General features: G+C 53.0%; 1 protein-coding gene across 2 annotated transcripts; it reads left to right on the top strand.

Annotated features, from left to right (window-relative positions):
- Positions 1 to 4,230: 4,230 nt before the first annotated feature.
- Positions 4,231 to 10,397, top strand: BAX (BCL2 associated X, apoptosis regulator). Of its 2 annotated transcripts, none has more exons than XM_084762215.1 (6): positions 4,231 to 4,385; positions 4,851 to 4,902; positions 5,001 to 5,147; positions 6,187 to 6,322; positions 8,945 to 9,076; positions 10,114 to 10,397. In XM_084762215.1, exons 1-6 carry the CDS (start codon positions 4,352 to 4,354, stop codon positions 10,270 to 10,272), a joined length of 660 nt encoding a protein of 219 aa, XP_084618341.1. In that variant the 5' UTR covers positions 4,231 to 4,351; the 3' UTR covers positions 10,273 to 10,397. The 2 variants fall into 2 exon arrangements, with proteins under 2 accessions (XP_084618341.1, XP_084618340.1); XM_084762214.1 differs by having other exon boundaries at positions 4,232 to 4,385; positions 8,945 to 9,049; positions 10,130 to 10,397.
- Positions 10,398 to 11,134: the final 737 nt, after the last annotated feature.

The raw sequence follows: 11,134 nt of genomic DNA, 5'->3' as shown, positions 1-11,134 counted from the left end.
CCAGCACTCGGGTGGCAGAGGCAGGCAGATCTCTGTGAGTTCAAGGCCAGGCTGTTCTACAAAGTTAATCCAGGAAAGCCAAGGTTACACAGAGAAACCCTGTCTTGCAAAACCAAAATAAATAAGTAAAACCAAAAAACAAAAAACAAACCTGTGGATGTTGGGCTGGAGAGATGGCTCAGAGGTTAAAAGCACTGCCTGGTCTTCCAAAGGTCCTGAGTTCAATTCCCAGCAACCACAGGTGGCTCACAACCATCGATAATGAGATCTGGTGCCCTCTTCTGGCGGGAAGGTGTACATGCAGACAGAATATTGTATAGGTAATAAATAACACTAAAACAACAACAAAACCAAAAACTGTGGGTGTGACTGCTGGAGGGCACAGCCTGTGTGACTGCCCAGCAGAGTCTGCGGGTCACAGACTCCACTCTCCAACATCCTTTTTCGACTGTCTAATGTTTATTAGCAACCAAGAGACACTAAGTGCACTCCATCCGCTCCAGTAGTGGTTGACTAGGATAGAGTTTCATTTTAACAAAATAAAGAGATTTGGGCTGGAGAGGTGTCTCAGCAGTTAAGACAAAAAAAGAAAAAGAAAAAAAAGAAAGAAAGAAAGAAAGAAAACCAGGGATGTGATAATGCCAAAATCCTGCCAGCACTTAGCTCTCGGCCAGCAGAGATTTAACAACTGAACATATACCTCTCAGGATCTGGTGCCCCCTTCTAGGTTTCATGGGTGCTGCACTTGTGTGTACATACCCATTAATTGAAAATAAAACAAACCTTTTTTTTTTTTTTTGAGACAGGGTTTCTCTGTGCAGCCTTGGCTGTCCTGGACTCACTTTGTAGACCAGGCTGGCCTCGAACTCACAGAGATCCGCCTGCCTCTGCCTCCCAAGTGCTGGGATTAAAGGCGTGCGCCACCACCACCCGGCTAAAACACATGTTCTCATTTTAGAGTTTTGCTTTTGATTTTCTAATATTACGATGGCAAACAACCAGTATGTCTTGATGAAAGCTGTACTTTGGGTTTTGTGTCTTTTTCCCAGGTGAGTGGAACGTGGCAATGAGCTGCAATGCTGGCTCAGTCAAGGTATCAAATGGGACACTCAGGGCCGAGATGTAGCTCGGTTTTGGTAGGGTAACCTTGTAGCGTGCACTGAGCCCGGGGTTCAATCCCTAGAACCCTGTAAACTGTGCACAGTGGGCTTGTGCCACCATGCCCCGCCCTCTTCCCTGATTTTCATGGGTGCAGGTCCAGGTACACGCACAGGTGTATGTACACATACCCACCACAGAGAAAGCGTGGAGGCTGAGAGGGCTTGCTTGGTAAAATACATGTCACACAAGTGTGAAAGCCATGTTGGATCCCAATAATGTGTGCACACGCACCAGAGCCTCCTGTGTGCTGTGATTTTTACATCTGTCAACCAGATGCAGCCTAGACCTACCTAGGGAGGGAGTCTAAAAGATGCATAGGCTGACCTGTAGGCAGGCTTGTGGGGGTTACCTTTGTTAACTGACGTGCCAAGACTCAGTCCCCTATGGGCAGCGCCATTCCCTAGGCAGGGGTTTCTAGCATGTGAAAGAGTGAAGAAAATGAGCTGAAGATAGACACAGATACATTCATTCACCACTCTATGAGATCAGCTGTGGGTGTAAAGTGGCTAGCTCCTGTTGACGTGACTTTCCTGCTCTGGCCGTTCTGCGCTCACTGTCTAGATCAGGTTGGCCTTGGCCTCACAGAGATTCTCCAGAGTGACAGGTTTCAAAGCATGCACCACCATGCCCAGGTAGGTTTCATTTTTTATTTTGTGTGTGTGTGTGTGTGTTTTGTTTTTCGAGACATGGTTTCTCTGTGGAGCCCTGGCTGTCCTGGACTTGATTTGTAGACCAGGCTGGCCTCGAAGTCACAGCGATCTGCCTGCCTCTGCCTCCCGAGTGCTGCTGGGATTAAAGGCCTGCGCCACCATGCTCAGCTTAGATTTCATTTTTAATCGTGTGCTTATGTGAGCGTATGTGTGGGAATGTGCATATATACAGGTGTATGCAGTGCCCAAAGAGGCCAAAAGAGGGAGCCTGGCCCCTTGCAGCTGCTGTTCCAGGCAGTTGGTTGAAAGCTGCCTAGTGTTGGTGCTCACATGGAATCTGGTCCTCTCTGTAAGAGCAAACACTCTGAACAGCCAGACCATCTCTTCAGAGTTTGTTTGTTTTCTTTTTGAGATTGAGTGTCATGTAATCCAGGATGACTTCAGACTCCTGTGTAGTTGAATTCTTTTCTCCTCTCCCTCTTTCTCTCTCTCTGGATTTTCGAGACAGGGTTTCTCTGTGTAGCCTTGACTCTCCTGAACTCACTTTGCAGACCAACCTGGCCTCGAACTCATATTTTATTTTCTTGCCTCCACAAGTCAACCAGTGGGATTACCGAAATCCATGGTTTTATGATGGCATGGTAGAGACTCTGCCAGGGGAGCTATAGCCACAGCCAACAACCCACTCTCTTTAAAAAAAAAAAAAAAGCCAGGTGCGGTGGCACAAACCTTTAATCCCATCACTCAGAGAGGCAGAGGCAGGCGAGTCACTGTGAGTTCGAGGCCAGCTTGGTTTACAAAATGAGTCCAGGACAGCCAGGGTTACACAGGGAAACCCTGTCTCGAAAAACAAAAAACAAAACAACCCCCCCCCCAAATAAAAGAAGAAGAAAAAGAAAGTTAGGAAGGAAGCGGTGTCATCGATGGGCACAGTAGTGACCGCCTTTAATCCCAGCGCTCCAGAGGCAGAGGACCCCTAACCTAAGGCTGTGAGTGACTCAGTGCCCTCCCACTAGGCTGCTCCTCTTAAAGGTCCCATAGCCTCCTCATACGACCCTGGAAGTCTACTATTCATCTTCTCCAGTACATGAACGCAAGGGGTTACACATCACAACGTTTCTTTTGACTCCAGTTTTCATGTGAAGCTCATCTCTCGCGGCTAGGGCGGGCAGATCCGGCCTCTGAGAAGTCCGGCATCTCAGAGGCAGCCAGGGGCTCCTGGGCACAATCCCTGACATTCAGCCAGGCATTTAAGGCATCCATTCGGAGACAGCCACGTGTCAAGCGCTGTGCCGGTTTCTCAGGAATTGAGAACAAACGAAAGACAGACAGACAGACCTGCCTGTGGTGGCAGAACAGGTGGATCTCTGGCTACAAGGCCAGCCTGGTGTTTGTATACAAAGAGAGTTCTAGGACAGCCAGGGCTACACAGAGAAACCCTGTCTTGAAAAAGAAAAGCCTGGGTGCTTTTCCAGTAGAGGACTGAAGGCTGCCTTTCTGACACCCAGATGACTCCCCTGGGTCCCAGCCACCCTCAGAAGACTAATAATTTCCTACTTGAATACTCCAGAGTCTACCCTGGACTGTTGCTATCTTGTTTTCTTTTTCTCATTCATCTGTTGTTTTTGTGTTTTTGAGGCAGGGTTTCTCTGTATAGCCATGGCATTTTAGTCCAGGCTTGCCTCTGCCTCCGGAGAGCTAGGATTAAAGGAGCGCGCCACCACTGCCCGACCCTTTTTTTTTTTCCTTTTGAGACTATAGTCTCTCTCTGTATGCCAGGCTGGCTTCGGTTCACAGCGATCCCATGGTCCGGGATGACAGGCATGGACCCTAACACCGGGGCCTCCCTCCCCTTCTTCTCTCTGCTTATTGAGGGTCTCACTGTGTAGCTTAGCTGACTTGTCCCTAGCAATGCAGAGACCTGCTTGCCCTTAGCTGATATTAAAGATGTGGTAGCAATGCAGAGACTTGCTTGCCCTTAGCTGATATTAAAGATGTGGTAGCCACCGCGCACCGTTCGATTCTGCTTTTGAGGTTGGGCCTTAGCAGCGCAGCTCGGACTATGCAGTCCATGCTTGCCTCAAAGTCCTCCGCAACCGTCCAGCTTTACTCTCCCTCAGGGCATCACCTTGGTCCAGTGTTTTGTTTTTTCCAGTCGGAGGGAGGGGGTCTCGCTATTGTCCTGCCTGGCTTTGAGTTTGAGGCAGTCCTCCCCTCCTGCCGCAGCCACCCCATGCTGGGCAGGCTTTGCACTCGCGGCGATCCTTCTGTCTCAGCCTCCGCAGTGCCCTCCGCCGCTCCTCCACGGAGAGAGGACTAAACAACCCTGGGGACCGGTCCGGCTTCGGGCGCCGTCGCGCACGCGTACTCTCCCGGCAGAGGCCCCGCCCCGGCAGGCCGCGGCGCCCACGTGACCCGTCCTGCGGGGCGGAGGCCATGTTGCGGGGCACCCACGTGAAGGGCGCACGTCCGCGGGCCGTCACGTGACCGGGGCGCGCTGCAGCCGCCCGGGGCGCACCCGGCGAGAGGCAGCGGCGGTGATGGACGGGTCCGGGGAGCAGCTCGGAGGCGGCGGTGAGGCGGGAGGCGGAGGACGAGGCCCGGTCGGGGCACCCCGGGAGCCCGTGGGCTCTGGGTTCGGGCGGGAGCAGGCCGGGGGCGCGCCGATCCTCCATCCCGACGGGCGCACCCGCACCCCGAGGGCGGACATCCGCGTGCGCGCCCCCGGGGCAGGCCCGGGCTTGTCGCTGGCGCCACTTCCTGCTGGTGGCCTGGGATGGGCCAGGTCCCGGCGCCGCCCCTCGGGCCTGGGGTCTGTTTGCTTTTGGTGTGTGGCTGTCTGGGTCTGCGGAGAGCCGAGATGCCGGGCAGGCGGGTCCCGCCCCCTGTCCATCAGAAGCACTAGCCGAACTTCCCGTGTCACGTCTCAATGTTAGGGACCCCAGCTCTGTCTCCCCTGAGGGTTATGGGCCTGTGCAGCCCTCTCACTCTCCCTGGCACTCAGGAGCCCAGGCACCCCTTTCTTTCTCTCTCCGCTAGGGCCCACCAGCTCTGAGCAGATCATGAAGACAGGCGCCTTTTTGCTACAGGGGTGAGTGTGCCCCCCCCCCCCCTGTTGTGGTGGGATGGGTTTCAAATGTAATGCTCTGTGTCTCACTGTGCCCCTCCGCCTTCTCCTTTCACACCCAGTTTCATCCAGGACCGAGCCGGGAGGATGGCAGGGGAGACACCTGAGCTGACATTGGAGCAGCCACCCCAGGATCCATCCACCAAAAAGCTGAGCGAGTGTCTCAGGCGGATTGGAGATGAACTGGACAGCAACATGGAGCTGCAGAGGTATGCTGCCTGGGACCTGGGGTCAATCCAGGGGCACTCCTGTCCTCCCAAGGGACCAGGTGTTCCCTTTACCCTTGAGCTGCACCCCCAGCCCCTTGCTTGGTGGGTGTTAGCCAAGTCGTTTCTTCTGAGCCCACCTTTTGGCCTCTTTTTATTTTATTTATTTAATTTATTTATTTATTTATTTTAAGATTTATTGGGAGGTAGAGGCAGATGGATCGCTTTGAGTTCGAGGCCAGCCTGGTCTACAAAGTAAGTCCAGGACAGCCAAGGCTACACAGAGAAACCCTGTCTTGGAAAAAAAAAAGATTTATTTATTATTATGTATACAGTGCTCCACCTGCATGTACACCCTAAGGCCAGAAGAGGGCATCAGATCACATTATAGGTGGTTGTGAGCCACCATGTGGTTGCTGGGAATTGAACTCAGGACCCCTGGAAGAGCAGCAGCCAGTGCCTTTAACCTCTGAGCCAGCTCTCCAGCCCTGCCTTCCGGCCTCTTGCCGGTGGACGCTTGGCGGGTGCTCATCACTGGTGGGTTCTGGCTGTACTCACAGCGCCTCATTGGTGTAACGCTAGGCAAAGCTGTGCTTCTCAGCCTCTCACTAGTGGGGTCCTATGCAGTAACTGTACCCTAAAGTCATGTCTCCAGCCCTTCACTGGTAGGTGCTTGCAGGTGCTCTACTACTGAGCCATGCCTCTAGCCCCTGGCTGTTGAATTATAGGCAGGCGTGACCACTGAGGCACACCCTCAGCCTTATTGCTGAGCCATACCCAGCCCTCCACTTAGGAAAACAAGCTTTTGCTGAACTTAGCCCTTACCTCAGTTAATCCTGGGACCTCGAGGCTCTTAATTCAAGGTATCATTCCTTCTCTCGTAGGTATGCGGCTTGTTTCCTTCCCAGCCACTGTTACTTTCCTTCCTTTCAGCTTGGCTCTGGCCTTTGTTTCTTTATCTTTAGTGTGGGGAAGACGTGAGAACAACCCCCCTACTGGGTCTGCCCCCCTTGCCCATCGTCTGTTCTTCTCTTCCCCGTAGGATGATTGCTGACGTGGATACGGACTCCCCCCGAGAGGTCTTCTTCCGTGTGGCGGCCGAGATGTTTGCCGACGGCAACTTCAACTGGGGCCGGGTTGTGGCCCTTTTCTACTTTGCTAGCAAACTGGTGCTCAAGGTGGGCAGCAGCTACAGTGTCATGGGCCTGGGGGTGGGGGGTGGGGTGGGGGGGTGTATGGGGGGGTACCCCCGTCAGGTCTGCGAGCACCAGGGAATGCAGAGGTGGCTGTGTGTTGAATGCCTGCACCTTCAGTTACTCATTCAATACATGTGGTGGCCCCTGTGTATGGTGGCTGTCCCCAGTGCCAGGCCTCTGTCCTGAACAAAGCAGGCTTACCCTTCCTTGATGGAGCTCTGGTTGGTGGGTAGGTGTAAAGTCAAGGCAAGATGGATCAGAAAGGTCTAGAAATGTTTGTCAGGGCGCAGGTGGCCTTTAAACTGATGTGGTGGCACATTGCTGTAACTCAGGACTCAGCAGGCTGCGGAGTGTTAGGAGTTGAGAGCTAAGTGCAGTCAAATGCTGAGCTTTGGGCTATCCTGGGCAACCTGAGGCTTAGTTTAAACACAAACACAAAACAAAGCTAACCCCAGGACAGGCGGGTGCTTCCCAGCGTATATAGCAGCCCGGGTTCAGTACCAAGTAAGCCCGCTGTGGCTGGTGTTGGAAGTAGGCGCGTCCAGAGTTCAAGGTCATCCTTAGATACCGAGCAAGCGCAGGACCAGGCTGTGGTGGGCTATGTTAGGGCAGGGGCGGGAGGCTGAGGCAGGTCTGTTGTTTCCAGCGGTGCTGCCACATGTCTAGTACAGACTTCTGCTCGTCCTTCGTGCCTCCTCCCATCTCCTGCCTGAGCTGATGGGACGTCGGTCCTGGAGGCAGAAGGGTCTCGTGCTCCGTACAGTAGTCCCCCTTGGAATCCAAAGTGCAGGCTGGGAAGAGAAGGTTCTAGTCAGGAGGGCAAGTCCTGAGTCAGCCAGCAGGTGGTCCTACCTGGTCTAGAAAACCTCTACAAGTTGCTTGGGCCCAAGCTTTGAGTCAGTCAGAGTCAGCCTGTATTAGCAAGGATAGATTGCGTGCGTGCATGTGTGCGCGCGCGTGCGTGTGTGCATGCGTGCATGCATGCATAGACCCAGGTACACTTGAGGCACAAGAATCTTTTTGGTTTTGTTTATTTGTTTTTCAAGACAGGGTTTCTCTGTGTAGCCTTGGCTGTCCTAGACTCGTTTTGTAGACCAGGCTGGCCTCGAACTCACAGTGATACACCTGCCTCTGCCTCCCGAGTGCTGGGATTAAAGACGTGCGCCACCACGCCCGGTGAGGCACAAGATTCTTTAGTTCAGAAGTTCAAGGTAGACTGGGGCAGTGTTGGGACACTTCAGCTCAAACAAAACTGGGACTGCAGGCTTTGTGGGCTTTCGGGCTTTCCAGATCATCCGTGTTGTTCCCAGGGACCCTGAGGTATATCTAGGTCCTGGGCGCGTCCTGGAACGCCACACCCTTGTCCTTCCAAAAGAACTAGGTGTCTAGTGCAGGAGTGGGAGGTGCACCTTTAACCCCAGCACTCAGGGAGCAGAGGCTGGTGTATCTGCACTCTAAGCCAATCTGGTCTACAGAGAGTCCCAGGATAGCCAGGGCTACATAGAGAAAGTATGTCTCCAGAAATAAATGGGGGTGGGGGCGAGGGGGAAAAAAAAGAAATAGGTAGGTAGATAGTGCTGGGCACAGTGGCATATACCTGCAACCCCAGCACTCAGGGAGGCAGAGGTAGGAAGATCTCTGTGAGTTCGAGGCCAGCCTGGTCTATAGAGTGAGTCCAGGACAGTCAGGGCTCCACAGAGAATCCCTGTCTGGAATAACAACAAAAATAATCCCAGCACTCGGGAGGCATGGGTGGGTGAACCACTGTGAGTTGGAGGCCAGCTTGGTCTACAAAGTGAATTCCAGGGCAGCCAAGGCTACACAGAGAAACTCTGTCTTGAAAATAAATAAATAAATAAATAAATAAATAAATAAATAAATAAATAAGAAAGGTGGGTAGGTTGGTAGAAAGACAGATAAGAATAAAACCTAAGAATCTGGGCCCTGCTGCTCAGCTCACACATTCTGGACTCCTAGCTCTCTTCCCAGTGTTTGTTTTTGGTGCTGGGCTGGAACCCAGGAGCACACACATGCTAGGCTCTACTGTTGAACCTTTTAGGTTTTGTTTTTGTTGTCTTTTGGTTTTTCGTGACAGGGTTTCTCTGTGGAGCCTTGGCTGTCCTAGACTCGCTTTGTAGACCAGGCTGGCCTCGAACGCACTGCGATCCACCTGCCTCTGCCTCCCGAGTGCTGGGATTAAAGGCGCATGGCACCACCGCCCAGCTTGTCTTTTGGTTTTCGAGACAGGGTTTCTCCCTGTAGTCTTGGCTGGCTGGCTGTCCTGAACTCACTCTGTAGACCAAGCTGGCCTTGAAATCAGAGATCCGCCTGCCTCTGCCTCCCGAGTGCTGGCATTGCAGGCGTGCGCCCTGACGCCCAGCGAGCCGTTCAGTTTATATCTAGAGGGCACTGAGGAGTCACGGAGGGCTCCTGAGCTGGTCAGGGAGGCTTCCAAGTTTATAATTAATGGAGCTGACTCAAACCACTGGGGGGGACTGCTTAGTAACGGCAGAGGGCTAAAAGCAAAGGCTTCAGGTCACCTTCCCCGGGGAGTGGGAGCAGGATTCAGTCCCCAAGTGTAACCTTCCTTCCCACTCCCTGCAGGCCCTGTGCACCAAAGTGCCGGAGCTAATCAGAACCATCATGGGCTGGACGCTGGACTTCCTCCGAGAGCGGCTGCTTGTCTGGATCCAAGACCAGGGTGGCTGGGTGAGACCTCAGGCCTTGCTCCACTTCGTGATGTCACCACCCTTTAATACAGCTCCTCACGTTGTGGTGACCCCCAACCATACAATTGTTTCATTGCTACTTCATAACTGTTATTTTGCTGGTGTTATGAATCTGATATGTGACCCTGTGGGAATCATGAGCTTCAGGTTGAGAGACACTTTTTTTTGTTTGTTTGTTTTGTTTTTTGAGCCAGGGTTTCTCTGTGTAGCCTTGGCTGTCCTAGACTCGCTTTGTAGACCAGGCTGGCCTCGAACTCACAGCGATCCTCCTCCCTCTGCCTCCCAAGTGCTGGGATTAAAGACGTGCGCCACCACGCCCGGCTTGAGAGACACTTTTTTTGATCCCAGGGTCTCCACAGAGGTGCCCCAGGCATTCAGACTAGATCTACTGGCCTGGAGCATCTGGTGCTCACTGACCCTTGGTGCCATCAGATAGGTGCCTTCCGGAATCTCTCAAGTGCCCTGGTGACCCTGTGACCCCAGCTTGTTTTGTTCATTCGATTACTGAGATGGCGAGGTTCACCACTGGTCTAGCGGTTACTGTGGAGCCGACACTACAGTACAAACACTGCTCTTCAGTCTTAGCCTGTCAGGCGCTAGGACTGCAGGTGTGGGCCACCATTTCCAGATTAGAATCATGGTTTTGGGTTGTTGTTGTTGTGGGTTTTATGTTTGTTTTTTTGTTTTCCTGTTTAGGGACTTGGGGTGGGTCCTTTTTTTTTTTTAACATGTATATACATTTGTGAGCATGTATACTGTGCCATGTGTGTGAAAGTCAGGATAATTTGCAGCAGTCTGTTTGTTCTCTCCTACCCTGTTGGTTCTGGAGATGGAGTTTATGTTGATAAAGGCCTGGCAAACAAGCATCTTTCCCACATGAGCCATCTTGTTGGCCCCAATGTTTTGTTTTCTGAGTGAGGATCTCAGTAAATTTTCCAGGTTGACATTAACTTGTACCCCTCCTTCCTCGGGTTCCTGGGTGCTGGGATTATAGGCCTGGGGTCCCCTTAGCAACCCTTCATGTGACGTGTTGACGTAACACCCATGTCTCTGTTCTCAGGACGGCCTCCTCTCATACTTCGGGACGCCCACATGGCAGACAGTGACCATCTTTGTGGCTGGAGTCCTCACTGCCTCACTCACCATCTGGAAGAAGATGGGCTGAGGCCGCCCGCTGCCTTGGACTGTGTCTTTTCTTCATAAATTATGGCATTTTTTTCTGGGATGAATGGGGACAGGGGACAGGCATTTTTCTTACTTTTGTAATTATTGGGAGGGGTGGGAATGGTGGCCCGGGGGAGGGAACAATAAACCTCAGGTCCACTTTGGATTGTATGGTCCCATGTCCACCCCGCGGGCATCACACGGACCCACGGTCCACCTGAGGCAGTAAGCACCCAGTGCTGTCCTGGGAGCCCAGCGACATCTCCTGGTTCTAGAACAGAATGGAGGAAGGAGGCCAGAGGAATGGGAGCAAGCCTCTAGGTGCTAGGTTGCTAGAGAGGCACAGGAAATGAAGAGGGGGAGAGGGGAGGACATTTTTAAGGGGACTTGGTCCTGGCCAGCGCCCTGCCCCCAGCCCCTGAGACACCCACCGACATGTGTGCACCCCACCCTTCTCTGGACCCTTGTTCTCTGGGTTCCTGGGTTTTATCCTTTACAGCCTTGTCCAGGCCTGTCAGAGGCTGGATGCCAAAGGTCAGGCTCCGAAGCACCGTGGTTAATGAGTAACTTTTGTCCCCCAAATCAATATGGCACCGCAGACATCGAGTCAGGAGAAAGAAATGTGTAGGACAGCCACCCTAGAGAGAGACAACTGCCTGACCACACTTGGGGAAGGAAGGGGGTAGGGGAAAACAGACCACAACCCCCTCTCAGCAGGTGACAACAGGCTGGCAGCCTGGGTGAGGCCAGCGCCGGCCCCAACCACCACCACCAAGCTGAGCTCAGCGTGACTCAGCATTGCTGCCCCTGCCTTCCCTTCCGCAAAGGCCTTTGCGCTTCTTTCCCCAGGCTCCAGGGCAGGGCTCTCTTGACCAATCTTTCCTTCAGCTCTCCTTCCACG

The sequence above is a fragment of the Acomys minous genome (genome assembly GCF_964271855.1).
Source record: "Acomys minous genome assembly, chromosome: 2".
Lineage (NCBI taxonomy): Eukaryota > Metazoa > Chordata > Mammalia > Rodentia > Muridae > Acomys > Acomys minous.
Note: the sequence above shows the minus strand (reverse complement) of the source record. Positions and strands in the feature narration are given on the sequence as shown.

Excerpts from the sequence above, each read along its gene's own strand:
- BAX (XM_084762215.1), top strand. The coding sequence starts at position 4,352 with ATGGACGGGTCCGGGGAGCAGCTCGGAGGCGGCG. Across the intron at positions 4,386-4,850 it reads GGAGCAGCTCGGAGGCGGCG|GGCCCACCAGCTCTGAGCAG; the intron begins GTGAGGCGGGAG and ends TCTCTCCGCTAG. Across the intron at positions 6,323-8,944 it reads CTAGCAAACTGGTGCTCAAG|GCCCTGTGCACCAAAGTGCC; the intron begins GTGGGCAGCAGC and ends CACTCCCTGCAG.